Here is a 26,527-nt window from a genome sequence, read left to right as displayed (position 1 = left end):
GGTGTCATAAAATGGGACAGATGCACCCAGTATTCAAGGTGAGACAGTCAGTAGGAAAGTTCACAACATTTATTGAAATGAAAACAAACAAACTAAAAGTGGAGCTGCCAGGATCTGCGACTCTCGGATGCTGCAGGAGGGGGGTGGGCACCGCCCACTCTCTGACGCTCTGTGGGAGAAACACAGGTAAGTGACCACACTCATCTGAAAGATGATGCTCTCAGTGAGTCACAACAGTCCAGTCCATCTCCCAAGAAAGGGGCGCAATCCAGCCCCTGGACTGAAGGCTGATGCAGCATGTGTCACCCAGAGTGTCCCGGGTGCAGCAGTCCCAGAGGACTTGCAGGAAGTCAATCCTGGACAGGAATTCAGAACAGGCAGGAACAGACACAACAGGCAGGATGTCCAGCGTAGTCCTTTTTCTCTAACAGTGAGTGGCCAGATGTGCTCTCTTCATCCTGTGACATGGGAGCTGGCTCAGAGCTCATCTGCCTGGCTGTGTGTTTCCTGGACGGGGCCGCCTCCTGCAGCATCCGCCTTCCAGGCTTCCTAGGGCTTCCAGGCAGGTTCAGAGTCCAGAAGCGTTACCAAGCGGACACACACAGGAGCAGACAGGATCAACTGCAGAAGGGCAGGCTCAATGGAAGAGGGTAACAGAGACAGGACGTGGAGCCAGAATTTGAGCAGGACCTTTAAACTGGTCTCCACCTTGCAATCAGGCTTAGGGGGATAAAAACTGATCATCCCTGCGTAAAGAGCCAAAAACACAGAGGACTCAGCAGCGGAGGAAACAGTGGACGAGCAGGAGACAAGACAGACACAAAAACCCTCTTTCCACTGGCCGCCAGGATCCAGGACATGAACCTTAGAATAAATTTAACTGAACAGAACATCTGGCACCGAATGCTCAGGCTGATCATAATATAAACCAAAGGAAACAGGTGAGAGGAATAATTAGATAATTGCGGCAGGGAGGGAAAACGGCAGGTGAAAGAAATAACCAATTAAGGTGGAGCAATCAGGCCAGATCATGACAATGGATGGAGTAGCCGGAAATTTTATGCAAGTTAGAGTAGTAATTCTCTCTAAGATTATTACTCAAGTAAAGGTAAAAAGTACAATGCTACAATTCAATTTAATTCAGTTTATTTATAGAGTGCCAATTCACAAATAATGTCATCTCATGGCACTTTACAGTTCACCAGATCATCCAGTCAGATTGATTCAAAGTTTTCTATCTAAGGAAAACCAGTTGATTGCATCGACTCATTGACTCAAATGCAATCCCTTACACTAAGCATGCTTGTAGCGAACGTGGAGAGGAAAAACTCCCTTTTAACAGGAAGAAACCTCCAGCAGAACCAGGCTCAGTGTGAGCGGCCATCTGCAGAGGCCGACCGGGGTTCAAGGAGACAGAAGCAGAGATACAAAAAGCAGCTGTAAAAGGCGGCCCCATCCAGGAAACACACAGCCAGGCAGATGAGCTCTGAGCCAGCTCCCATGCCAGAGGACGAAGAGAGCACATCTGGCCACTCACTGTTAGAGAAACAGGACTACACTGGAAAACAGGCCAATCTCCAACATCTATAAACAAAGGTGTTAATGGCAGCAGCACAGCTGATATTTCTCTCCAGGATGGTGTCACAGCAGGACAGGAACATACTACATCTGAAAGTAATTTTTTTTTTTTTTAAAGTTACTCAAGCAAACGTTACTGACTAAATATCACTTGTTACTCCCAGCCATGCCCAAACTAGATGTTGTTTTTTTTTGCTACAGTAATATAGCTAATAATTGGATTTTGGATGGAGAAAAACTGGGTTGCACGCTGAGGTAGTTAGTAGCTCTGTTGTATTGCAGCAAGAAGGTTTGATTTACAGCCTTTCTTCCATTGAGTCTACATGTGTTTGCTTTGCATTCATGTTTTCTGCTTCTTCCTCCCACGATCCAAAAACATGACTGTACGGTTAATTGGAGTTTCTAAGTTGCTGTTTGGTGATTGTCTGGATGTGTTTTTTCTGGGATAGAATGGAGACCTGTCCAGGATGTACCCAGAGAAAGAGGAAGAAAATGGACAAGGGTTATTATCATTATATATGTTATTTGTAGACAATGCTGAATGAATAAACGACTATTTAAAGCTACAGTGTGTAATAATTACAGGGATATACAGTCAGAAATGTAATATATTATACATAACTATGTCATTTATCATCATCTACGAGCTCAGCCTCTTAACCTTAATATTTGCGTTGCCTCAGAATTCGTTATTTATAATTACATAGGAGCGGGTCTCGCAGCCATGGAGGCAGACATCTTTGCGCTACGGCAGCGCAGAGCCAACAAACTAGCGATTGCGGGATCGCCCATTACGCTCGAAAGTAACTACGGCAAGTTGAGAGAGATGAACTAAGACGGTACTGAAATCTATACCATACACAGACTAATGAAATACTATCTGTAAAATTATCTATGTAAACAAACCTCATCACTTGAGAAGGTAGGTGATGCGGACGTCGTGGAAGACATTTTGTCTGTCATGACATGTTCATGTTGCTGCAGTCTGGACGTTAGATGTCGCTGAAAATGACACACTGTAGCTTTAAAAATGTACACATGGTTAATTTAGATATGCTTGTAAAGCTCAAAGTAGAATCTTAGCATCCCAAAGCTGAAAAGAAACATTTTAGTCAGCATCTTCAGTAGAGTCTGTTATAAGAGAGAAATGTGATGCACACAACAGAGGCAGTTTTGTTTACACCTGCGTGCAGCTGAATCCCTTTACATGTGCCAGGTGAGATAGCCACCCTGCTTTTGCATGAACAGAGTTTAAAAACCTTTTGGTTGTGTTTTTATTTCTGTTTACATACAGATTGAAATTAATTCATAATCATGAATGCTTGGAGAAATCCTGCAGTAAACAAGAGTGCAGAGGCAGTAAAAAGGCCTCATCTCAGTCAGAGCATCACTATGGGAGCAAAGTCAGTGAAACAGACTGGATTGGAAGAGAAATGTTGAAAAAATGCCTTGTTTTAATGCTACTGTGCTAGCACTGTCTTTAAAAGATGGGGGTGTTACATTTATCTTGGCCTTAACTTGAGGACACCCCACTCAGCTTTGCAGGACAGTGAGAGTGGCTGCAGACTAATTAATCCTCTTAGTGTTCTTCACTCCGCAGCTTCGCTTTGTGGCAGTTCTTGACTTCCTTTCAAAAGAGTCCAGGTGGTGACCTACAATCCAGGGAGGGGAAGTTCCCACATCTTTGACTCGGCAGTACAGAGCTCCTCATTCCTGATGGATTTCTCTTAGATTAAGCTTTGTTTGGATTGGTTACCTCTTTATTCTGATATCTGTCAGGTGTGCAATGGAATCAGAGGAAGTGGATTATGAAAAGCTTGTTGCGTCTATCCTAGGAAATATGCTGGACTTGAGGAGTGGATGCATCATATGTGAATCAAGAGAGGTTAGTACTCTGCTGGAGCATTTTACACTGAATAGTTTTTTTGTTTTTGTATACACCACTCTAAAGATAAAACAGATACTGGAAAAAATACAGATTGAAGTTTTATGTTGTTTTCTTCAATATCCCAAATCACAAAATTTTAACTGTAAACTGCTTGTAGATGTCCGTCCTGTTGTGCGTATGGGCACGTAATCTCAGTGGGAAGAAGATTGGTAGTGGATGCTCAGAGGCTTGGAAATGGGAGACTAGGAGCCAGAAGGACCTCAAGGAGTTTAAATCTGCATAAACCAGCTCAGGGCTAATTTTAGCCACCTGATAATTCACTTGGAGGCTCATAGCACACACTGTGTCGACATGTGGAGACAATTAGGTTTTACATTGAGTGTGTGCTGCACGCCCAAAATCTGCCTCTGGGATATTATAACAAGTTGATGCTATTTTTAATTTAAAAAAGGAGCAAAATTACATTAGAGTATCTGAGTATATTTTTCTTTTCACAGAAACCAGGTCCATTTATAGAGGTTATATGAAAACTTGAGCTAAAATTGAGCTCTGATTAATATTGACCTCCTTTGTTTCCTAAATTTCATTTGAGTAGATATTTCCTATTTCATCAATATATATACCGTATGTATATAGTTAGAAATGAAGGTAAATGCATCTGTCACTGTGATTGATGTTCATAGAGATACTTTAAAGGCTGCCAAGGCTTCCTAAAGTGTTGTTCAGATGCTCATTGACAGAATTTTCAATATTAAGTCTGTTTTTTTCCCTAGGTGCTATGATAATGCTACAAACATACATTTCTTAAATAAAATAAACTACCAAAAACAAGCTTTCATTTATTCTGGACATTGTGTTCATATGTTCTACCTTCCCAGTAGTATTTGCTTTTCTCAGTAAGCCACAACTCAACTGCACACTCTTTGTATTATCAAGCTTCCTGCTATTATCCCTGTTGGATATTTGACCATTCTGCTTGTGCTGAATGGTTTAGCATAGCCTACATCTTCCAAACCAGCTCTGATATGTTTTGGGGAAGATTTAACTATTAGAGTACCCAGCTGTGTCCATGTTTCAATTACCTAGCTGTTGATTTGAGATAATGTTAAGAAATTGGGAGGTACTCCACACATTTACCATGACTTTTCCCCCCATTTTTACTCAATGCACAACTGCAGCTGGCAATGAAGCAGACCCTCAGCATTATGCTTCCATTTCCATACTTAACAGTTTCCATGGTGTCAGAGGGCTTAAAAGCCTAAAGAGACACCAAAAAATAAGATATTTTAAAAACAGGCTTATAAAAGTTTTGGATTAAAGAAAATTCCAACACAATTGAAAATGTGCATTCAACTGATGTTCTGAAAAAATAGACATTCTACACTGCAGAAACGATCTAGAAATAAGTTAAAATTTCTTAAATGTGTGTATTTACCCTTAATTTGAGTAGGTAAATTCGATGATTTGCCAATGAAATTACTATCTTTACTCTTTAAATAAGATAAATAGATAATATGAATTTGAAATAAGGCAATCCAATTGTTTTTTTCTTATTTTAAATGTAAATTGTCTTGTTTTATCCTCAATTGGAGAAAAAATGCACAAGAAAAAATGACTTACTTAGATTTCCATTTTTTGCAGTGTACAATGGTTTAAATGCAGCATTAAAACTCCAATAGAACTGTGCACAAGCCAAAAGCAAGAAAAAACAAATTTACTGTCTGGGCCCAGGACAGGTTATTATCATCGATGGACGTTAAGCAGATTAGATGTAAGATAGAACTTCACATATTAGACGACTGAGGGACCCCCTGTTGCTGTCTTGCTGAGTAGTTAAGATAAAGGCAATTCTGTTCTATATCCAAGTCTAAGTACTGACCCGAATCCAATTACAAAGGTTGGGAGAGAGTCTGAGTTGAAGAGTTCATGTAAGAAGATGAATCAACATCCTGGAAATGAATCCTCTCTGCATATAGAAGTGGAAAAAAGAGATCAGACATTGTTATGTATCACTTTTGTGGATTCCCGAGTTGTTTTAGTTTCCACATCATATACTTGAGACGTTCGTCATGTAAAAGTTGAGTTTTTGAGCAGATAGATTTGAGCATTTGGAGATGTTATTTCAGAGATGTAACATTTGGAGAGCACAGAGCATTTTGGCAGATGTAAAATTTCTGCAAAATCATTTCCCTTTTTTCAATGGAAATAAATGTTTGAGGCTATATTAATCTCACTTCTTTCTAATTGCCACTGTCTGTTTTTTTTTTCTTTCCTGTAATACCCTTTAAGTCCTCAGCCTTCTCCTGATCTTAGCCCAACAGCTGATGCCAGGTAAGGTCATCACCATGGTGACCTTCGCTGACACCAGGCAGGTCGCCCCAATGGAGCTGCATGAGCCTCCTTCCCTGAGTGCCACGTTGTCTCCTGGGCTCAAACGGAAAAAGATGCTGTGGCAGAATGCGGTGAAACACATCATTACCCAACAAGAGCTTGGAGCTCAGGTGATTAACTGTTACATCCGAGCCTTAGTGTCTCTGTGACCAAGTTTCATCTGTGTAGTTGATTTGAGGTGAAGATAAAGAATGCTTCATTATTCCACCTCCTTTGTACAGTGTTGTGAAAGCCAAGCCTCAACATGAGGCTACCACCATCGTTATCCACAGCTGCAACCATGAAATCCTTTTATTTTGAAGATAAAAATTCCAATGTATTTAAAAAAACAAAAATGTACAATCTTTCCCCTCTTTTATTAGGTGGGTGTGGAACCTACACGTAAAATCTTTGTGACAGACACCTACATAGATGAAATCAACAGGCAGATCCGCAGCAAAGCCTCCCGTGGAGTCACAAAACGGCGCTCCTCTACATTCAGAGTCCATGGCCGATCCTCCACCATCACCCATCGTAGCATCAGGTCTTCAACGCAGGACTACACCAGTGATGCCGACTTTTTTGTGCACTCGTGTAACACTGTTCATAGCGTTTACATACCCATGCTGGGACACACCTTCAAATCTCACGATCTGGAAAAGCTCTACCAGCAGTACTCCTCCCACCAGAGGAGAAACTCTCTTGCCATCACCAATGTGATCGATGCAGTGGCCAAGCTCCACATGTTGGTCCTGTATCTTGCTCTTGCTCCAGACGCTGTTACGGACTGTTTGCGTGGCTGTTTGACCGGCATTTTTATGTTGGTGGCTATAGCTATTTGCATACTAGTGTTAACCTGCAAAGACTCCATGTCACCACAGTGGCTCTATTATGCTGGCATTGCAAGCTGGCTGTCGCAGACTGCACAGATCCTAGGGGGGCTGGCCTATGGACTAGAAAAAGACCCATCTTGGTATATTTTATTCACACTGTTTGCAACATACACCCTGCTGCCATTACCTCTGCTGTGGGCTATGTGTGCTGGATTCCTCACCCCGATACTGCACATTTCCATGGAGATTTGGCTTTACTACAATGATGTTTTGCTTTTAAATAAGGTGAGAAAATCTGGTCTCAAGGGGTTACAGTTTCTCTTCTATAAGGGTAGCCCTTGGGCTCACTTTAAAACCCCTCAGAGTCTGAACTAAGTACCAGTTGTGTCCAGTTTTCTGGAACCTATAGGGAGAATTTCTGTTTGATCGCGGCTTAATGTCAGGAAAATGTCTTGTCTAACTTTAATAAAATACAAATACCCGAAATAGATATCAGTCCACCCAACGCCCCTCAGCAGTGAACTCAATATAAATATAGTTTTACAACAGTAAACCTACTAAAATATGGCTCTTAATTGAAACCTCAGAAATCTATATCTTATTGAAGGTTGGTAAGAAGTAAAAGCACTTACTGTTTGCTTCATGTCACATTGGAAGAACAACATGTAAATGGTTGATTCTACATTCAAAATGTTTTTTTGTTTTCAAAAAAACCAAAACATCCCCATCCCTTCATGTAAAACAAAAAGAAACAAAACAAATAAATGACTATAATTGAATCATTCATTTGTTAGCCTCAGGAAGCAGGTGTAATCTTTATAGATTGATTAACTTAATCAAATATAGCAGTTATAGAGTGGAAATTGTTTTAAAAGACTTCATAAAGGGGCAGATGTTTACCTTCCAGCAGGTCAATAACTAGAAATAAACAACCAGAGCTATTAGAAAGCTTTAAAGTTTTTTTAAATGTGTCAGCAGCTCAATTACACTTTAAATCAAGATCCACTAAAGAGTCTGTGGAAAGACTTCTAAACTGCTTTTCACACTATCTCTCTGACTGAGGTTGAGATTTTGTGCTGGAAAAGGTACAAAATATTGATGTTTATTTATGTGGATGTTTCAGCAATTTAATGACTCTGGCTTCTGAATGCAGATCAATTTCTGTTCAGAATGATGTACCTTATTTAGGTGTTTAAGGAAAAAATCCTGATTGTGAACATTAAGATTTGTAGACAGAACATGAAAGTCTGCTAAAAACATAAAGGCTTAAATGTTTTCTTCTGTAAATATGAGCTTAGATAAGGAATAAAATGGTCTGAAGGCATAACTGTCTACCATTCTGAGGCTTTAAATGAACATTATTCATCCAAATCAATTTTTTATAATTAAGGGGGTTTTAAGCATCAAATTATTTGTCCCTCAGCATAACAAACGAATTCCAATCTTCACATTTGAAGATACAATAAATAATTTTCTATTATTTCTTTTCAGTTTATTACCCAGTTTTAAGTTTTTCTTTAGCTTTTTTGACTACAATGTTCTAGAAGTTCTTCGTTGTAATAAAATGGAAATCTAACTCTGTGTCTTCCTGTATCCAATCTGGATCCAGGTGTTTGCCAAAGGCCTGCTGTTTGTAGGTATGAACACAGCTGGCTTGTTCATCCACTACCTGACAGACCACGCCCAGCGACAGGTCTTCCTAGAGACACGCCGCTGCATCGAGGGCCGTCTCAAACTTGAGCAAGAGAACAAAAGACAGGCATTAAAATTCTAGTTACTAATTGGTCAAAGTTTCATTTTTATTCGACCTTTCAGACTATTATCATCTCTTCTATGCAGTATAAATGGTAATGAAGATTTCACTCTTCCTTGTGATGTTGCATGACAGGAGCGGCTGGTCCTGTCAATCCTGCCTCGCTTTGTTACTTTGGAAATGATTGCTGACATGAGCTCCATGGAGAACGAACTGAACCCCCAAGAGTTTTACAAGATCTACATCCACCAGTATAAAGATGTCAGGTGCGTATACCAGCAGACATTGATGATCGTGGAGCTTAGATTACAAAACAATTAGACTTTAGTTTACTTTTTCTGAAAACACCATCCAGGTGTCTTTGTCCGTTCTGTGGGCTCAAACTAGAGAAACCAGACCAAGAATCCAAACACATTAACATGGAAGGGTGATTATTTGTCATAAGTGTTAAAAAATCTATCAGCCATTAACACATTAACACATTAATAGCTGTAGATAAACATGGATTTTGCATGTAAGTGTAAAGTAACACAACATACAGTAAATGCATTTATTTATAGTAAATGGTTCATAAATCTTACATTGGTTTAAATAGTCTTTGTTCCATAAAGAAAATATTTAGTGAAGGTCTGGACAGTCTGAATATGTGAAATACAGAAGTAAGCAAGGAAAGATTTGTCCAGATTTCATAAAGGAATCTTTAAATTAACTCTACATTATCAGCTACTACAAAATGTTTAAAAAGTCATCTGCCTAGTAGAGTCATTTTAGATGCAAATAAAAAGTATTGTTTTAACTTCTTGCTTAATCTTTTCATCTCATGTCAGCACCTGAGTTGTGTCCCCTGGGCAGTCAGCCATGTCGTTAATACTAGGTAACTTGACTGCAGGCAGATTTCAGCAGCGTCATGCAGACTAGAAGCTGCTGAGATGGTTAAGTGTGAATAACAGAAAAGAACAAAGTGCAGAAAAATGCATTTTTTTTAAATAAGTACATTTGCTCTTGGATTGACGAGGTAAAAGAAACATTTTGCCAATAAGACAATTTACACTTAAAATAAAAAAACACAATTGCATTGTCTTATTTCATGTGCATATGATCTAATTATCTTATTTTAAAAGTAAAAATACTCATTCTATTGGCAAACGATCTCATTTACCTACTCAAATTGAGGGTAAATACACTTAATTTAAGAAATTTTTACTTATTTCTAAATCGTTTTTCCAGTGTATTAGAACATTCAATAGTTTAAGCTTGCAGCTCTTCTCAGGTTTAACACTTTGGAACAGCAGCATACAAACACCAAAAGGACCAAATGAGATGAGAATATGTCACAGCCTGTCATTTGAATTAACAGAAACACAGACTTTTGTTTCTGTCCTCTTTTTAGCATCCTTTTTGCAGATATAAAAGGTTTCACCCAGCTGTCTATAAACCTGTCTGCCCAGGAAATGGTTCGAATCCTAAATGAGCTCTTTGGACGCTTCGACCGACTAGCTGAGGTAAGAACCAAGAAACCTTTTACTCTTGGATCTCTTATAGTCATATAAAATCAGTATGAAAGAGCATTATATATTAAACTGTGTTGACCTATTGATGTCTTTCTTTTTTGTTGTTGCTTGAAAATAAAGTTATTTAATTGCAGATAACCAAAAATATTAACCTTTTTTTACTAATTAAACAACAAATATAGATAAAGACATGTCATCTAAAGGAAACTTAACTTACTATAGTTTGTGTCGCAACCTTTGGTTCAAATATCTTCATAAAATGGGGGTAAATAAAATGCTACTTTTAGAAGTCAACCAGTCTATGACATTCAAAGGAGAACATTGGCCCCACTAATTATTACACTTCTGAGATGCTTGAGGATTTATCTGCTTTTGCTGCAAAGCTCAAGCCAATAACTCAATGTGATATTATTCTAGTAGTCTCCATCTGTTTTACTCTCAGCATGTTCTTGGTGCTTTTAATTGTTTGAGACAATTGTCATGTTATGGAGCCTAGATCTGTGCAGATTAGATGATTTATAGCTGGTTTCACATTTCTTTAAGGTATGCCACACAGAAGACTTCATGGTGGATTGTGCAATGTTGAGCTAATTAGTTTTTATTGCATCAAAGCACCCCTTACAAAAAGTAGTTCAAGTATACTAAAAGTGCACTAATTTCATACTTAAAATCAGGCAGTGCACTTAGAGTTTACTTATTCTAAACTATATTTAATATACAATAGTATAGTCAAGTGTACTTGACTATACTATTGTTTACTTTATTGTTTACTAAAGTATACTTTGAGTATACTTTAGTAAACTTAAAAATGTCCGAACTTAGTTTGAATAAGTATTACTTTAGTAATACTTCAAGTACACAAAAAGTACATTGTTAGGCATACTTTCTAAACTTATACTTAAGTATTCTTAATAGAATTTACTTCAGGTATACTATTTTTTGCTAAGGGACTCCCAGAATCATGACACTTCCACCCCCATGCTTCACATTGGGATTGTTTGTTTTGTTTTCTTTCTCTCAGAATCCTATATAAGCTTCACAGTGTCTGTTCTAGTGTCCAAATAATTAGATCAGACAAACATTATTTGACAAACCTTAGTCTAACCCTCATGTTTTCCATTTCTGACAGTAAAGGCATGCAAATATTAATGTTTGCAAGAACCCAAAGGTCCCATAATGACATTTTAAGTTTTTTCAAGACATTTTTTAGCATCTTCTGGTCTACATTTTAGGTGAACCTGTTTAGACAGCCTCAGCTGCACATTATTCATTGTAATGAATGTCTTCCACCTATAAGGACTCTTAGGTTCCTACATTCTTCTTTGTGAAGGCTTAAGGGAACTCCTTTTTTCTCATCATGGTTTTCACACTCACTTCAACAGTCAATAGCATGCCAAAAGTGGGCCAATCTCATTCTAAATGCTGCGTAAGGATTTTGTCATTGTGTGCCGATAAGTGATATGTCTAAGGGGGGATTTAATTGCTATTTCAAGTGGAAATAAAAGTGAAGTTATCATTTCACTTTCTATCTCAATTAACCCTCACATTTGAAATTATTTCTTGCTAAAATTCTTTACTCTTTTTAAAATGAAGTCTGTGTATTTCAAAAAAACACAGTCTTTCCTAAGGTGTCCTATTTATCCCGTATGAGTGCTTGTAATCTAGGTTTTTAAGCAGTTTAAGTCATTTCTACAGGCAGTGTTCTCTTCTTCTATTTCTCAACACAGGAGCACCACTGCTTGCGAATAAGGATATTGGGAGACTGTTACTACTGTGTTTCCGGGGTGCCTGAGCCACAGCTTGCTCACGCACGTTACTGCGTAGAAATGGGCCTGGCTATGATCAGCACAATAAGGTCAGTATTCATGTACATTATATAAAATGATCCGTACTCAAAGAAATACACTTTTTTTATATGCCATGTTCAGGAAAACAGAAAGTAATAGATTGCAAATTTTAGAAAAAAAGACTCTAGCCAACCTAGGAGATTGTGAATGACAAAAACATGCCATATTTCATCTGCTTCACATATGTCTTTGTCAAAAGATGAGCTGATGCTGAAAAATGAAAACTGAATAAATGATCTCAAATAAAATTTTAGATCCTCATAAATATATAAGTTTGAGATGATGCTACTGTTTTCAAAACACATTTTCCTGTAAAAACATTTTTGGCACATATTTATGCGGGATTACTGTTAGATGGGGGGGCTGGATGTTAAAACGAAATACTTCTTAATTAAATGATGTTCTGCATCAGTAAAGTTTCATTAACATGTTCTATTTCTTCAATAATGCCAGACACATCCGGAAGCAGCTGAACTTTGACTTGGACATGAGGATCGGTATCCACTCTGGCTCGGTCCTCTGCGGCGTGCTGGGTCTGCAGAAATGGCAGTTTGATGTCTGGTCCTGGGATGTGAGCATCGCCAACATGCTGGAAGCAGGAGGAATACCTGGGTGGGTGTATTCAACATAAGTACAAGGAGGCACCTTGTACCAAGTTGTGTAGCTCATGTCCCGTTTTCTTCCCTGTTCAGACATATCCACATCTCCAAGGCCACTCTAGATTGCTTGGGGACGACATACAAGACAGAGGAGGGTCATGGGCGTGACAGGAATGAGTTCCTTCGGAAACACAACATTGACACCTTTCTCATCTGCCCTCCAGAGGAATGGTATCAGGAAGACCATCCTGAGCCCATAAAAGTCCAGAGAAGCATTCGGACCTGGAACCCAGAGATTCCCTTTGGCCATGCAATAGACATGAACAGTGTAAGAGAAGTGAAACAGGGTTGAAATTAAAAGTGTTAAATATGGAAGTTAGGTCCCCCTGAAGGCAGCTGCGCCTCAGAACTTCCCTTCCCGTTCTTTTCCTGGGAGCAAGTTATTTACTACTCTTAACTCAAACTGGGTAAAACCATATAAGAAAGGACTATAAAACAGGAGTAAACATGTAACAGTGTTTATTCCAGGTCAGGTCGTTACAGGACAGAGAAATTGGGCTCAAAAGGCAAAGATTGAGCAAAGATTGAGCCCTAAACAAAGTCATCTCCTCCTTCTTATACCCCATGAGTCCATGTTTTGGATCAGGTGGATGCTTAGCTGTCCGTATCAGAAACTGACACGCCATCCATGCCTTAACCTTTATGCATCTTGCCTCTTCACCCCAGGATTAAACATAGCTCTCCTTTATCAGTCCAACTCCAAGATGTGCCCATATCCTGTGTATTTTTAAAAACACGAAGGCTGTCCTGATTAGATGGCCTCCGTACACACAGTGACATCCACAATGTGAAGGAAGGCCTTCTACTCTCTCTAATCTGGCTAACAAAGTAACAATGCACATGATGTATGAAGAATAAACCTAACAAAAGTTATGTTGCTAGATGTTTAATTTTAAAGTTTCTGGAGGAGGAAAACATTTTCTTTTACACCTGCCCGTTTCATGTTGTTCCCTTACAGATTCTGGCCTCCTTCACTAACGGCTCTCTGCCCGGTTTATGGCAGTCCAACACCAGAGAGATTAACAAACGCATCAAACATGCCATCGAGGTTCGAAGCAGTGAGCGCATGCACAACGAGCACATCACTGCTCTCACCCTGGTGTTTAAAGAGGCACACATAGAGGACAAGGTACGCAGGTTCATCTGCAGGAGATAACCAGTCTATGGAAGTGTTATACCACTGGTCTCTATTTATTCAATGGATTACTGATAAACCGAAAACTTACTTGCCGCCATATTGGTACCCCCCACTTTCACAGAATCGCGCCATAAAAATGCCTGTAATGTAATTCATTTACCATAACAATGTAATCAATACATGTATACTACATATACATAAATTTAGCACTTTTGGCACATCATCAGATAGTGTGTGTGCGTCTGTGTGTGTAATATTCTTAATATCTGACTACAGTATTATTATGCTCCATCAATACACTTATTTTGTTGTAATGGATTTGTATAATCTGTCATATTACATGATTTATAGACTTCATTGACTTCATACTGAGCATGCAATGTGATTTGCATATTGTTTACCATAAATCACAGTATATAATCTACTGATGCTATGAAACAGCAAGTGTGTGTCATAGTGATTATTGTATCTTTGTTTCAAAAGTTTTAAGCCCCCTTGAAAGTGAGAACATAATCATTGTTCGATGCCGTAGCACACGTATTGTTAACATTCTGACCGGACAGTGTTGGCCTAGTGGATTAGAGCTGTGCATTTGTGCTCTCAGAAGGTTCAAAGTACCCGGTTCGATCCCCACATCCTCCACTCTGGGTCGCTGAGCAAGAGCCTTAACCCCACACTGCTTCACTCTGCCAAACAGTGGCAGCCCAAGGGGTTTGGTTAAAACGCAGAGAAAAATTTCCCCATTGTAAGACAATAAAGGGATTTACATACACTAACTAAGGAGCACCAATATGGCAGCTGGTGACTTCACAGCACTGTGTACTACCAATAGGCTATCAGCAATCCAGTGAATAAATAGAGATCAGTGTGTTGGAAGCTGTTCACTATACAATGGCAGATTTTCTCACATAGATGAAATGAACCGAGCGAAATGTCTTTGCTTGTTTTAGTTCTCTCAGATCAGAGATGAGATGTTTAACTCCAACATGGTCTGCTCCTTCATCGTGCTCCTCTTCCTCATGGCTGCTCAGGCCATCATCCCTATTCCCAGGTCGGAAGATGTCTGGTTGTTTTGTGATGCAAAAATATTAACAAACTTAAATCAAAGAATAATAAAGATGCATTACTTCCAGATAATTAACAGACAAACAAACATTGTAGAAAAGTAAACCTGAATAAGTTCAGATACTCAAAACGTTTCTGGAAACCAATTACCTCAAAGCTTTTGAGTAAGTTAGAATATTTAAGTTTGAAGTACTAACATGTTTTACACCATGATGTAAATGCTGTAAAAAATAAATATTATAACGTATTTACTCAAAAACTTTTAGGTAATCGTTTTCCCAAAAACTTTTGAGTATTCTGAATCATTTAATAAGGCAACAAAAAGGACTAGAACTAAGTATATTAGAAGTCATCCCAACAAGGTTAAAACTTTTACCTTCAGATTAAAGAACAAAACATCTATAAAATGTAAACCCTCATTATTTTCTCTAAACTAATAGCCCAAGTTTCCTTTGCTATATGTTTCAGTTCTTGTTTTTTCTTATCCCTGCAGACTGTTCCCAGCCGTCCTCCAGTTTTCCCTCTTCCTTCTTGCCTACATGCTGCTGCTGCTGGTCGCCCTCGCTGAGGAGTTCAGGTGGACCCCTGCAGCCCTCCAGCAGTTCGGCTGCTGGATCCACGAGAACCACAGCGCCCGGAACCTCCTCACTCTCACGGCCATCATCATCAACTTCAGCCTGGCTTCCACGGACATGGTGAGGGCTGGAACATCACAGGGGCCGGAGAAAATTAAAGCACTATTTTCAGATCAGCTGATTCTCACCTGCTTTTATTGATCATTGGCAGAATGTTTTTATTGAGGAAAAAGTGGATTTTTTATGACTGGAAATAGTAAACTACATGTATTTTATACATTATCTGTAAGTTCTCCTTATTGCCAGGATTATAAAACAGTTGCCTTTAAAGTTTAATCAAAAAATTTAATTGATCAAACCAAACTGTAATATTGCTGCCACCATGTGGCCAAAGATCAGAGTCAGTTTATAAAATAACTAAATACTAATAGCTCATGAATAATGATCAGTTATTTATGTTATGTGTTGTGCCTAGGTGTGGTGTGTCCTTGCAGCCACAGGAGAAGCCGACATAGTGGAGAAGAAGAGCACCGGCTCACGTTCAGTCACCATCTGTATTTATCCTGAGGTAGAGAAACACTTTTTATCGTCACCTTCTTTTAAATGTTGATCATTTCTTTTATCTTTAAAATGTTATTTAAAAGTTTCATGTTCAAAACCATGTTGCAACTCATTAATAAATAAACTGAAGTCTTATTCTCATTTACATTCGTGATGTTTGGGCACTTTATGATTGTTATTGTTTATCTCCTAGACAAGCTGTAGGTCTATAAATGATTGCATTTTTTTTACATGTAGTCTTGTCCTGCAGTAGCTTTGAGATTTATTTTCTGTTTTTGTCTTTTGGATTGGAGAAATGTCACATTCTGACAGAAAATGGTGAATAAGTTCCTAAACGCTCTCTAGAACTTAAAAAGGGTAAAAACATGTGTTGGTATGCATTTTCAAAAACAGATTCAGATCATTTTATTTTGGAGATATTGTTAGCAGTGCCACCAGGGGCGGAGCAAGATGGGGGGCCAGAGGTGGCTATGGCCTTAGAAAATCATTGGCCACCCCTACCATTTTTTTCCACATTTAATACAGACGGTGGCAGCAGTAATACCCTCAAAAGGAATGTTTTAATGTTTTAATTTTCGATATGTAAACAATTACCTGACATCTAAAACAATGTGGTTAATTATGCATATCAATATACTAACATTAAAGATGATAAATATAGAATTCATGCTCTTTTCAGAGCTAGATTTTGTCTTATATTGGGTAAAGAGAAAATTATGTCTCCAAGTCATCTAGGAATCTTCACAGCAATCAAAGACAAATAACAATTTTAATAAAAGGTATCCATTTAATGTAGATTGTAGAACATGTAAATATTAATTTATACAGAATTATTATTGATCAAAGTAGGTAAGTAATGACAATGAATAAGATGAATTTAAGAATTTTGTCCACTACACCTTTAATTTAGACAGCATGGATGTTTAAATATATGTGTCTATTTGTTAGCAAAGGCTGTAGGAAAGTGTAGTTTATCTTTATTGAGAAAATATGGATGTTGTGATTGTTCATTTTCCTTTTGGAACAGTGTAGATTGACCCTGAGGTTCTGGCACCTATCCGCTTTCGGCCACCCCTCAGTGTACATTGGTTATTGCCTGGCCACCCGTATAAAGATTTTATGGCACTAATTGTGGTTCCAATGATTTGGGTCAAAAAAGATATATATATATTTGAATGTTTTTTTACATACTGTAGGATTTGTTGTCCAGGACTGATTTAGATGTTTCAGTTTGACGATATGCCGAATTGGTTTTTAATAAGAGTGAAGGTTGCTGCACACCACTGTGAATGAAAAACAGTTTTTGCCTGTTTAGATCTTTGTGCTGAGCGGTGTGGTGGTGATGGTAACATGCGCCGTGTTTCTGCGCCTGAACTCCCTCTTAAAGTTGGCCGTGCTGCTGCTGGTAGTGATGGTGTACTCTTACTTCATCCACCTCGCCTTTGTCACACTAGCACGCAGTGACGTGCAGCACAGGTCTGTTGCTTATGGTTTTCATCATGACCATTGTTTTCATTTGAATGCATCCCATTTATTCTTCTGTTTTTCTTCAGATCCCACTATCTCAGGAGAAAAGGAATTTCCATTCTTCTCATAGCGATGTTTATTGTAGCTGTTTTCTACAGTGGGCGACAGGTATTCTTTAGACTGATCTTTTGTAACTAGCATTCCTGGTTGTGTGCTGCTGTTGCATCTTTTTGCCTTCCAGTGGGAGGCTACCGCCAGACTGGACTTCTTGTGGCGCTTGCAGGCCCAGCAGGAGGTGGAGGACATGAGGGAGCTGCGAGAACACAACGAGTGTTTGTTGCACAATATCTTGCCCTTGCATGTCGTGCAGCATTTTCTGGAGCGCAGCAGACACGATGAGGTAATGGTGACGTCTCTTTATTCTGCGACTAAGCAATCTAGGTTAGTTCTTAATGATACATTAAGATGCACAGGTCCATATCTGGTTCTCTGTTAACATACAGGTTCTGATTTTGACCTATCAAAGTCATTTTGGGTCCAACAAAAATAACAATGAGATCATCTTCATTATATTAATAAACAGAATCAGACGAAGAATTGGAATCAGTTTTATTATAGTATCATCCATATACAGTAATATTTTCCCAGACCTGAAACACCTCACACCAAGCATGCTTGGAGCGACAGTGGAGAGGAAAAATTCCTTTTTAACAAGATGGGGTATTTGGTGCTGGTCTGTAATGTCTCTGAATAGGGTGTATAACATTGGTTAAGCTAAAAATGGCATATTTGCCATTTCCCCCAATGCAAGCCTAGTTATAAGCCCTAGAATTAAATGACAGGTTTTCAATTCAATGCAATTCAGTTTATTTATTTAGCGCCAATTCACAACACAAGTCATCTCAAGGCACTTTACAGTTCAACCAGATCATACAGTCAAATTGATTCAAAGTTTTCTATCTAAGGAAAACAAGTTGATTGCATTGACTTATTGACTCAAATGCAATCCCTCACAATAAGCATGCTTGTAGCGACAGTGAGAGGAAAAACTCCCTTTTAACAGGAAGAAACCTCCAGCAGAACCGGGCTCAAAGTGAGTGGCCAACTGCCGAGGCCGAGTAGGGTTAGAGGAGACAGAAGCAGACATCGAAAAAGAAGCAGAGATAAAAAAAGGCAGCTGTCAACCAGCTCCACAGGCAGCCCCATCCAGGAAACACAGCCAAGCACATGAGCTCAGAGCCATCTCAGATGTCAGAGGATGAAGGGAGCACATCCAACCAGACACAGTTGGAGAAATAGGACTACACTGAAAAACAGGCCAAGCTCGAACATCTATAAATATCAGCTGTGCTGATGGCAGCAGCACAGCTGATATTTCTCCCCAGGATTTATGTGAATTGAATTAAAGTCGTAGGGAAGTCATATTTAAATTTCAAATCATTCTGGCTTAAACATGCATATAAATGTAGTATTTATCAGACAATACTGTCCCAAAAGTTAGAAAATTTCTATTTTAAAAAAAATCCTGTCTGTGTGGAGGGTTTTTTCGTTATTTTATGCAGGCCAGTTAGTTATATGTCAACTTGTACACCTATATTCGACCAATCATATATCAACGGTCATCTGTCAATCAAATGTTTTCGGTCATTGCATCTTGATTCATATTTTGCAGCTAATATATGCAACAGTTGAAATAAGAATCATTTACTTTCCCATTGAGTTCTGTCCCAGTGTTCATGGGGATGGGCGTCTGTGTCTTCAGCAGGCGTAGAGCTAACAGAACTGGCAGCACTGCGAGGCAAGGGCTCAAACATGTACGGCTGTAAGCCTTCTACACCAAATAAAGCTTCTGCCGCCCTGGCGTCCTCTTCAGCAACAACTTCATCCCCGCTTTCCTCCTCTAAATAAAAAATGTATGACAGAGGAGACTCTTCCATGACCTCAGACATAAAACTCTCCTCTTCCTGCATGTTTCCGCTGTCCATAGTGTTCCTTGACAGTGTCGTTTCTAACTGCTACTTGGTCCCAATGTAATTTCCCATTGGGAACATACTAGCACTAAGTTGCTAACTGGTTAGCAAGATGCTTCCCGCGCCCTTGATAAACGACCTATCCCATTTACTTTATTCACTCGTGTAAAGTTGTGCACCACTCGGGAGAATTTGGAACTGTAACCATTGAAACTGCCGCTTCCTTACAACTTTAAAATGTACTTTATTTTCTACTTCTAAGTCACATAATTAGAGAGTCTATCCTCTTATAGGATTTGGTGAAATTTTACAGTTTCTAAAGCCAAAGGGAGGACTCCTATTCTTATTTGAGGAATGAAAGATTTTAGGTTCCTGGTAAATCAATTTCAGTTTTAGTTATCTTTCATTTGGATGGAGGTTGTCAGCATTGGTTTACGTATAATGACAATTGGCCATTTACTTTCAATAAGTGGAAAGTTTTAAATCTCCACTTGCTAGATTGTTTTGAAGAATATACGAAAGTTGAGTTTCATCACAGACAGCTCGGAGCACTGCAGCTCAATTTGAGTTTATTTACTTTAAATAAAAACATAGTGTCATGATTGGCTTCAGAGATCTAACCCACATGCAGATAACGACTCAGAGACAAAGGGAAAAAGTTCATTGGTTTATTGCAGGGGTTACAAGCTTAGAGAGAGAGATAGAGTAAACAGGTTTTCTCAGAGGGAGGTCCAGCGATCAGGTGAACCAGAACCAGAAACTCTAGGAGGGGGAGATCACAAGGATGAGTTCAAGAGCTGTAGGGAAAATGATCGCGGCTGATGAATGGTTCAGTAAAGACTCACATTCGAGGGGTTCTTGGAAGATCCTTGGGTCCAGTTTGTGGGGGTATTGTCCAGAGAAGATTGTACTTGTTGGAGGGCGGACAGGTGGACTAGTGAAGGGTCCAGAGGAGCAATGTGTGACTGTCACAGGATTTTCCAGAGGTGGGCTTGAATGGATCAGATGAAGGTTTCCCCTTGCTCAGAGAGACACAAATATTTCCTTCCAGGGGGGGAGAAGGACCAGGCTTGTCCAGCGGATCAGGAGGGTATCCTACCAGAGAACACAAAGGAGACAAAGGCAAACTTAGACTCAGAGAGACAAAGGAACAATGGTTAGACTCAGCTAATCTCAGCTAGAGTACCCAAAACTGGCAAACACTCTGGCGTCGAGGTGGTGACAGTCCGCTGCTCAAATACTCCTCTGGTGATGACCCAACGAGCCGCAGGTGTGGGAGGAAAACCGGAAATAACCCTCCAGGCCAAAACGGGGAAGGGGCACCATCTAGTGGTGGAAGGAGCAACTAAAAGAAAAACAAAAAATACAAACCCCACAAACAGGACCCTACCACATAGTCAGGAATATGAATCAATCCCTTCCACAATCAGACCCTTTTATCTTGTCTTTGAATTGGCTACACACTTTAGAGTAGGAGACACACCATTTTCTGATTTTTATGAAGCCAAACAAATAATTTAAAGTTCACTGAAGTTGTTTAAAGACCAACATTGTTTGGATTTATTGAACTGAATAAACACAATTCAAATTTCTCAGCATCTAATCAAAGCCCATTAATGGATGAATTCAGCGCATCTCTGTTAATTTGTCATGCAGGACCTTTACTCCCAGTCCTACGATGAAGTGGGTGTGATGTTTGCTTCTGTTGCTGGGTTTGATGAATACTTTGAGCAGAAGGAGATCAAACATGAAGGGGTGGACTGTCTCCGGCTACTGAACGAGATCCTAGCCGGCTTCGATGAGGTGAGCAAAACACAGACAGCTGCTGCATCATGTATAGATATAGAATTATTAGAAAAGAACCAATCAAAGTGTAGAATATTTAGGCAGTTGCTTTTTTTTTTATCTGTTTCATATAAAAAGCTTTTGGAGGAATCCTATTTCCATTATTTGGAGAAGATCAAGACGATTGGAAGCTGTTATATGGCGGCGTCTGGTTTGGCTCCAAATGAACAGGTGAGATGGTTTTACATAAAGGACAATCAGTAAACCAAATTCAGGATTATAGAAAAATGTTCTACTTATTTCAGTGGAATGTGAGGTTTTTGTCTTTTTTAAGCTGAAAGTTGTGCATTTTAGAGGCTTGACAGATCATAGCTGTAACTTAAAGGCCTTTCAATAATGCAAAAAATTCGTATACGCTTCAAAACTCAGCTGGTTAGGTGTTTGAAAACTCTTCTTGTCAAAGTTGTTAATTCTAGTTTAAAAATTGTCATTGCTTTGCTACTGACCTTACTTTTAGACACAGTTCCTACATTTTATAATAGGAATGAGGTTTGGCTTGTTAATAAGCTTGATTTTAGCCTAATTTATTTATCCCAAAAACAGTTCTGAGGAATGTTTTGAGTCACTTTCCTGCTGAACAAATCCAATACGTGTTAAAATGTTGTCTTGACACTTTGTTATTCCTGCAGCATGATAGTACCAACACCATGCTTCGCAGGTTTAAAAGCCTCAGTCAAAAATTATTCCTGTCATTTTGTCCAAAAAGCTTCATCTTTGACTCCTCTGAGCATAAAAAATAACCTTTGAAGGTATTTGATTTGAACAAGCAGGCAGACACCCCTCTAGTCTAAATTAAAGATGTTGGTTTAGGTGCGTTTTTTTCCTGATGGGGACCCTTTCAGTTTTTTCTTAGATTATTGAAGCTTTGTTATGGTTTTAGTCCACCAAAATAAAATAATTATTTCAGTAAATAATATTTTAAACAGTGATGTCCAAGAGGAGTGTACATAAACTTTTGTTTTCTTTACAAACTTTTCATTTTTTATTATTATTATCACATTTAAACTTGCTTCTGTGTCTGGAACACACTGCAAAAGCAAGCTAGAAATAAGTAAAAAAAAAAGAATTAAATTAAGTATATTTACCTTCAATTTGAGAAGGTTAATGAGATGATTTGCCAATGGAATCATTTTTTTTTTACCTATGAAGTAAGCTAATTAGATAATATGCTACTAAAATAAGACCATGCTATTGTTTTTTTTTCCTTTAAATGTTAATTTTCTTTTTCCGTTGGCAAAGTGTCTCACTTACCTCCTCAATTCAAGAACAAATGCACTTATTTTAAGAAAAAACTGACTTATTTAGGATTTGACTTTTGCAGTGCATAACTTTGTTTTGCTGTTTGTATTTTTTCTAGGGATCAGTGGATGAGTGGAACCACCTGAGTGAGCTGGTTTTGTTTGCTTTGGCGATGCAGGAGGTCTTAGGAGAGATAAACAACCACTCTGCCCAAAACTTTGAGCTGCGCGTCGGTAAGTGACTGAGCTGCTAGACATTTCACATTTACCTAAACCTCTGGGGAAAAACTAATAAAGAGCTAATCTTTCACTTGTGTGGCACATTCTAAGACTTAAAATGGGAAAAAAATATGAAAAGTTTGTCGAGGGAAACATCCAGTGTTATCAAATAATTGCTTCCATTCTCTCCTCTGAACACATTCCCTACCTTATGCTTTCTTTTCATCAGCTCACAACTTTTCAATAGATTTCATGTATTAAACCCTCTCTATGTAGAGAGAGGGTTTAATACATTTTTTTTGTCTTACTCATTTAACTCAATGTTTTGGCCTCAGTGTCCTGATGAAAGACAAATAATACCCATGTGTCTTGTCTATTGAAACTGTTCAGTTGAATTTGTCAAGAAACGAGGACAGGTGGACCCAGTATTTAAGGAGACAGTCAGTGGACAAGCTCAAAACGTTAATTTAAAGAAAAACAAAACTATAAGGGGAGCTGCTAGGATCTGTGGCATGCGGCGACTGCAGGAGGGGGAATCCAGGCCTCCAGGCCTCGTAGAGCTCCAAGGCAGGTTCAGAGTCCAGCATAGTCCAAAGCGTGACCAGGTGGTCATGCACAGGAGCAGGCAGGATCAGGGGCAGACAGGGAGGCTCAGTGCAAGAGAGTAGCCGAGACAAGACGTGGAACCAGAGCTTGATGCAGGACTTTTAAACTGGTCTCCACCTTGGAGCCAGGCTTACTTGGATAAAAACTGAACCTCCCTGAGTACAGAGCCAAAAACCCGGAGGGCTCAGCAGGGGAGGAAGAGTGGACGATTAGGAGACAAGACAGACACAAAAACCTCTTTCCACTGGCCGCCAGGATCCAGGACAAGAAGCTTGGAATCAACATAACAGACAGGCTAACAGAAAGACAAATAATGATCTGGCCCCAAATGCTCAGGCTGAACAGAATATAAACCAAAGGAAACAGGTGAGAGGAATAAATGATAATTGAGGCAGGGATGGAAAATGACAGGTGAAAGAAATAACCAATTAAGGGAGAGCAAACAGGCCAGATCATGACAGAATTTGCAATCTAACAAGGTTTCAAAGGTCTGTATAAGAGAAACTGGCCATCATACCAAGCAATAGGTGTCAGGTCTGTTTCTGCACACACTAACTTTGATTACTTCTTTGCTTCTTCCATCTTTTGCTAAATATGATGTTTGGAGATTTTATTATCTCGTTTACCTCCCTGTTCTTTACTCTACTCTACTTAATAACAAAACAAGCTTGTATTTGTTACAGTTGCAGTTATTCTAAACTCCTTTAATTATTGCTCCGACTGTATATGTGGGCTGATTGAAGTAACTATTTTCTAGCAGCTATTCCTTGAAGTGCAGTGGGTAGCACTGCTGCCTTGCAGCCAGAAGGTTCTGGGTTCAATTCCCGGCCTGGGGTCTTTCCGCATGGAGTTTACATGTTCTCCCTGAACGTGGATGAGTTCTCTCCGGGTACTCTGGCTTCCTCCCACAGTTCAAAAACATGACTGTTAGGTTTATTGACTTGTCTAAATTCTCCTTTGGTGTGAGTGTGTGCGTGAATGGTTCTTTGTCATATTTGTCTCTGTGCTGCCCTGCAATGCACTGGCGACCTGTCCAGGGTGTACCCCGCCTCTCGCTCTAGACAGCTAGAAATATGCACCAGCACCAAGCGTGTCAGATAATGGATGGATGGATGGATATTCGTTGAAGTCAGCATGAACCTAAATGCATGTTCTCCTGTCTTTCCTGTTTGAAGAGGGGCTAAAAGAAACTGGCTTCTCTTTTGTGTCCAATAGAAAAGCAAGAAAACAAGAAGAGATGGATCATTAACTCTATTTTCACGGACAATATTATCCACTTTAAAAATAGAATCATGAATTTAAAAAAACACCACAATTACATTTATTTAACAGGGATGTTAAGTATGATGTGTGCTAAATAAATCAATAAATTGAAAGCTGTCATTTTTTACATATTTCAGTTTAAAAATATTAATAAAATGTGTTTAATTGAGATATCAATGTTTTTGTGACATCTTTTGACACAAACCTCCACCAAAATATTCCATTAGTCTGTAACTCTTCCAGGAATTGCCCATGGGCCGGTGATCGCAGGAGTGATCGGAGCCACCAAACCCCAGTATGATATCTGGGGATCAACGGTGAACCTGGCCAGTCGGATGGACAGTACTGGCGTGAGCGGACGCATCCAGGTTCCTGAAGCCACCTGCAGGATCCTGTCAGAGTGGGGATTCGTTCTGGAACTTCGAGGAGAAATATTCATAAAGGGGGTTAGTTGATAGATTGTAAATTGGAACTTTTAAGCAATGCTTAGGGTTGATTACATTTATATACAGTATAATGATATAGAACATTTGTCCAGACTTTACAAAATGTTAGCACATTTGAAACTATTTTAAATACTTTGGCACTTTGCAAACTAAAAATAAATTGTATTTTATTAGGGTTTTGTATGATGCCACATAAATATATTAAATAATGCAGCACATAACAGTGATGCAAAAGTGAAAATGTTTGGTTTTAATTTTTTCATTGCAATTTTGAAATAAAACGTGCAAAACCACAACAGAATCATCTGTTGCTTAAGTCGGAGCTGCAGCGTTTTAAAGTTTTCTCATAAAACCTTTGCACCTATAGAGATTGACAATATTGCCTGTTTCTTATCAGGAATGGGTTATACTATGTTGGATTATGCATGCATTGTATGTGAACATTTGTTTAGTTATTTCAAAAAAGTAAAAAAAAACTCCACTGGACTTTGTTTCCAAGTTTGAATATGTTTTGCTTCCCATCCAGGAAGCTTTTTCAATTCAAAATGGACCGAGAATGACTGAGAGTCTTCACCAGCATCAGTTTAGTTTTCTCACAAGTCAATTAGATTAAGGTCTAAACTTGAATTGGGCCTTTATAACAGCTTTGATATAAATTGCTTTGTGGTCCAACAAAAAGATTGAACTCTGCTGTAGTTCAAAATCTTTTGCAGCTCTTGATAAGTTTCCTGTCAGGATTTCGCATGGATTTAGTTCCATTTATTTTTCTTTAATAAAAGCTGAGCAGCTTCCTTCTCCCTGCTGTGAAAAACCTCCCCGTGGCATGATTCTGCCATCACTATGATTTCCAAGGGAATGATCTGTTCATTATTTCACAACTTAACATTTTACCTGTCAGCTAAAAAAGTTTAAATTAAATCTCACCTGACCAGAGCGCCTTCACCCACATGTTTGCTTTAAGAACAACTTTATTTGTGCTCCTCTACTGTACAGCTTTAATTTTTGGAGTAAAAATGTGATTATTACACTTTAATGATGTTGGTCTAGAATATCAAATCATAATAGAATACACAGAAATATGGAAAAGATCTTTTGTATTTCCTCATTTTATTTATTCTCTTTATTCCTTAGGTGAGTGAGTGTCAGGGGAAGGTGCGTACATACTTCATCAGCACCATGCGAAATAAAAGGACCAGTGTTGGAGCAGAGAATTACCTAGAGGGCCGAGCGGGAAGTCGCATGACTCTTGCAGAAGTGGTGCACGGTCTTGTTCAGGCCAGGCAAAAAGAGAAGTTGAGAGAGGCAAATGGGAACTTTGATCGGACTCCTTGAAAACTGCAGAGTGGAGTGCTGCATGAAGCAAACAAAAAGGCCTCCACACAGAGCTTTCTATCAAGTTTACAGGAAAGAGCCAAAACTTGCCAAAAACCCTTATTCTGGTTTCCTCCTGTTCTCCTGACTGGGGAAAAAATCGTGATTTCTCAAACTTTGTAGCAGAGTGGTGTATCTGAACATTGCTTAGAGATTTATACTTTACTTGATGCCATTTTGTATTGTTCTTATTTGAACTATGTTCCCGCAAGATGACAGACTTCTGAACCAAAACACAGAATACCTCTATAAAGCCAGCTCAAATGGCCTATTAAGCTATGAAAGTTGTTTTTACACATGGTCTTCCACCTCTGTATTTAAATT

The 26,527-nt window shown here is 39.0% G+C and overlaps 1 protein-coding gene across 1 annotated transcript; it reads left to right on the top strand.

The window, feature by feature from the left end:
• The first annotated feature begins 5,790 nt into the window (after positions 1-5,790).
• On the top strand, positions 5,791-26,325 carry si:dkey-206f10.1 (adenylate cyclase type 8). Its single transcript, XM_038287461.1, has 20 exons — positions 5,791-5,967; positions 6,220-6,954; positions 8,279-8,428; positions 8,558-8,688; positions 9,813-9,924; positions 11,661-11,788; positions 12,234-12,392; positions 12,473-12,707; positions 13,398-13,568; positions 14,528-14,628; positions 15,136-15,337; positions 15,693-15,785; positions 17,094-17,254; positions 17,332-17,413; positions 17,487-17,645; positions 20,872-21,018; positions 21,139-21,231; positions 22,418-22,532; positions 24,630-24,832; positions 25,964-26,325. Exons 1-20 carry the CDS (start codon positions 5,791-5,793, stop codon positions 26,162-26,164), a joined length of 3,555 nt encoding a protein of 1,184 aa, XP_038143389.1. The 3' UTR covers positions 26,165-26,325.
• The last annotated feature ends 202 nt before the right edge of the window (positions 26,326-26,527 follow it).

Source organism: Cyprinodon tularosa, unplaced genomic scaffold, assembly GCF_016077235.1.
Source record: "Cyprinodon tularosa strain WSP-4 unplaced genomic scaffold, ASM1607723v1 ctg24, whole genome shotgun sequence".
Lineage (NCBI taxonomy): Eukaryota > Metazoa > Chordata > Actinopteri > Cyprinodontiformes > Cyprinodontidae > Cyprinodon > Cyprinodon tularosa.
Note: the sequence above shows the minus strand (reverse complement) of the source record. Positions and strands in the feature narration are given on the sequence as shown.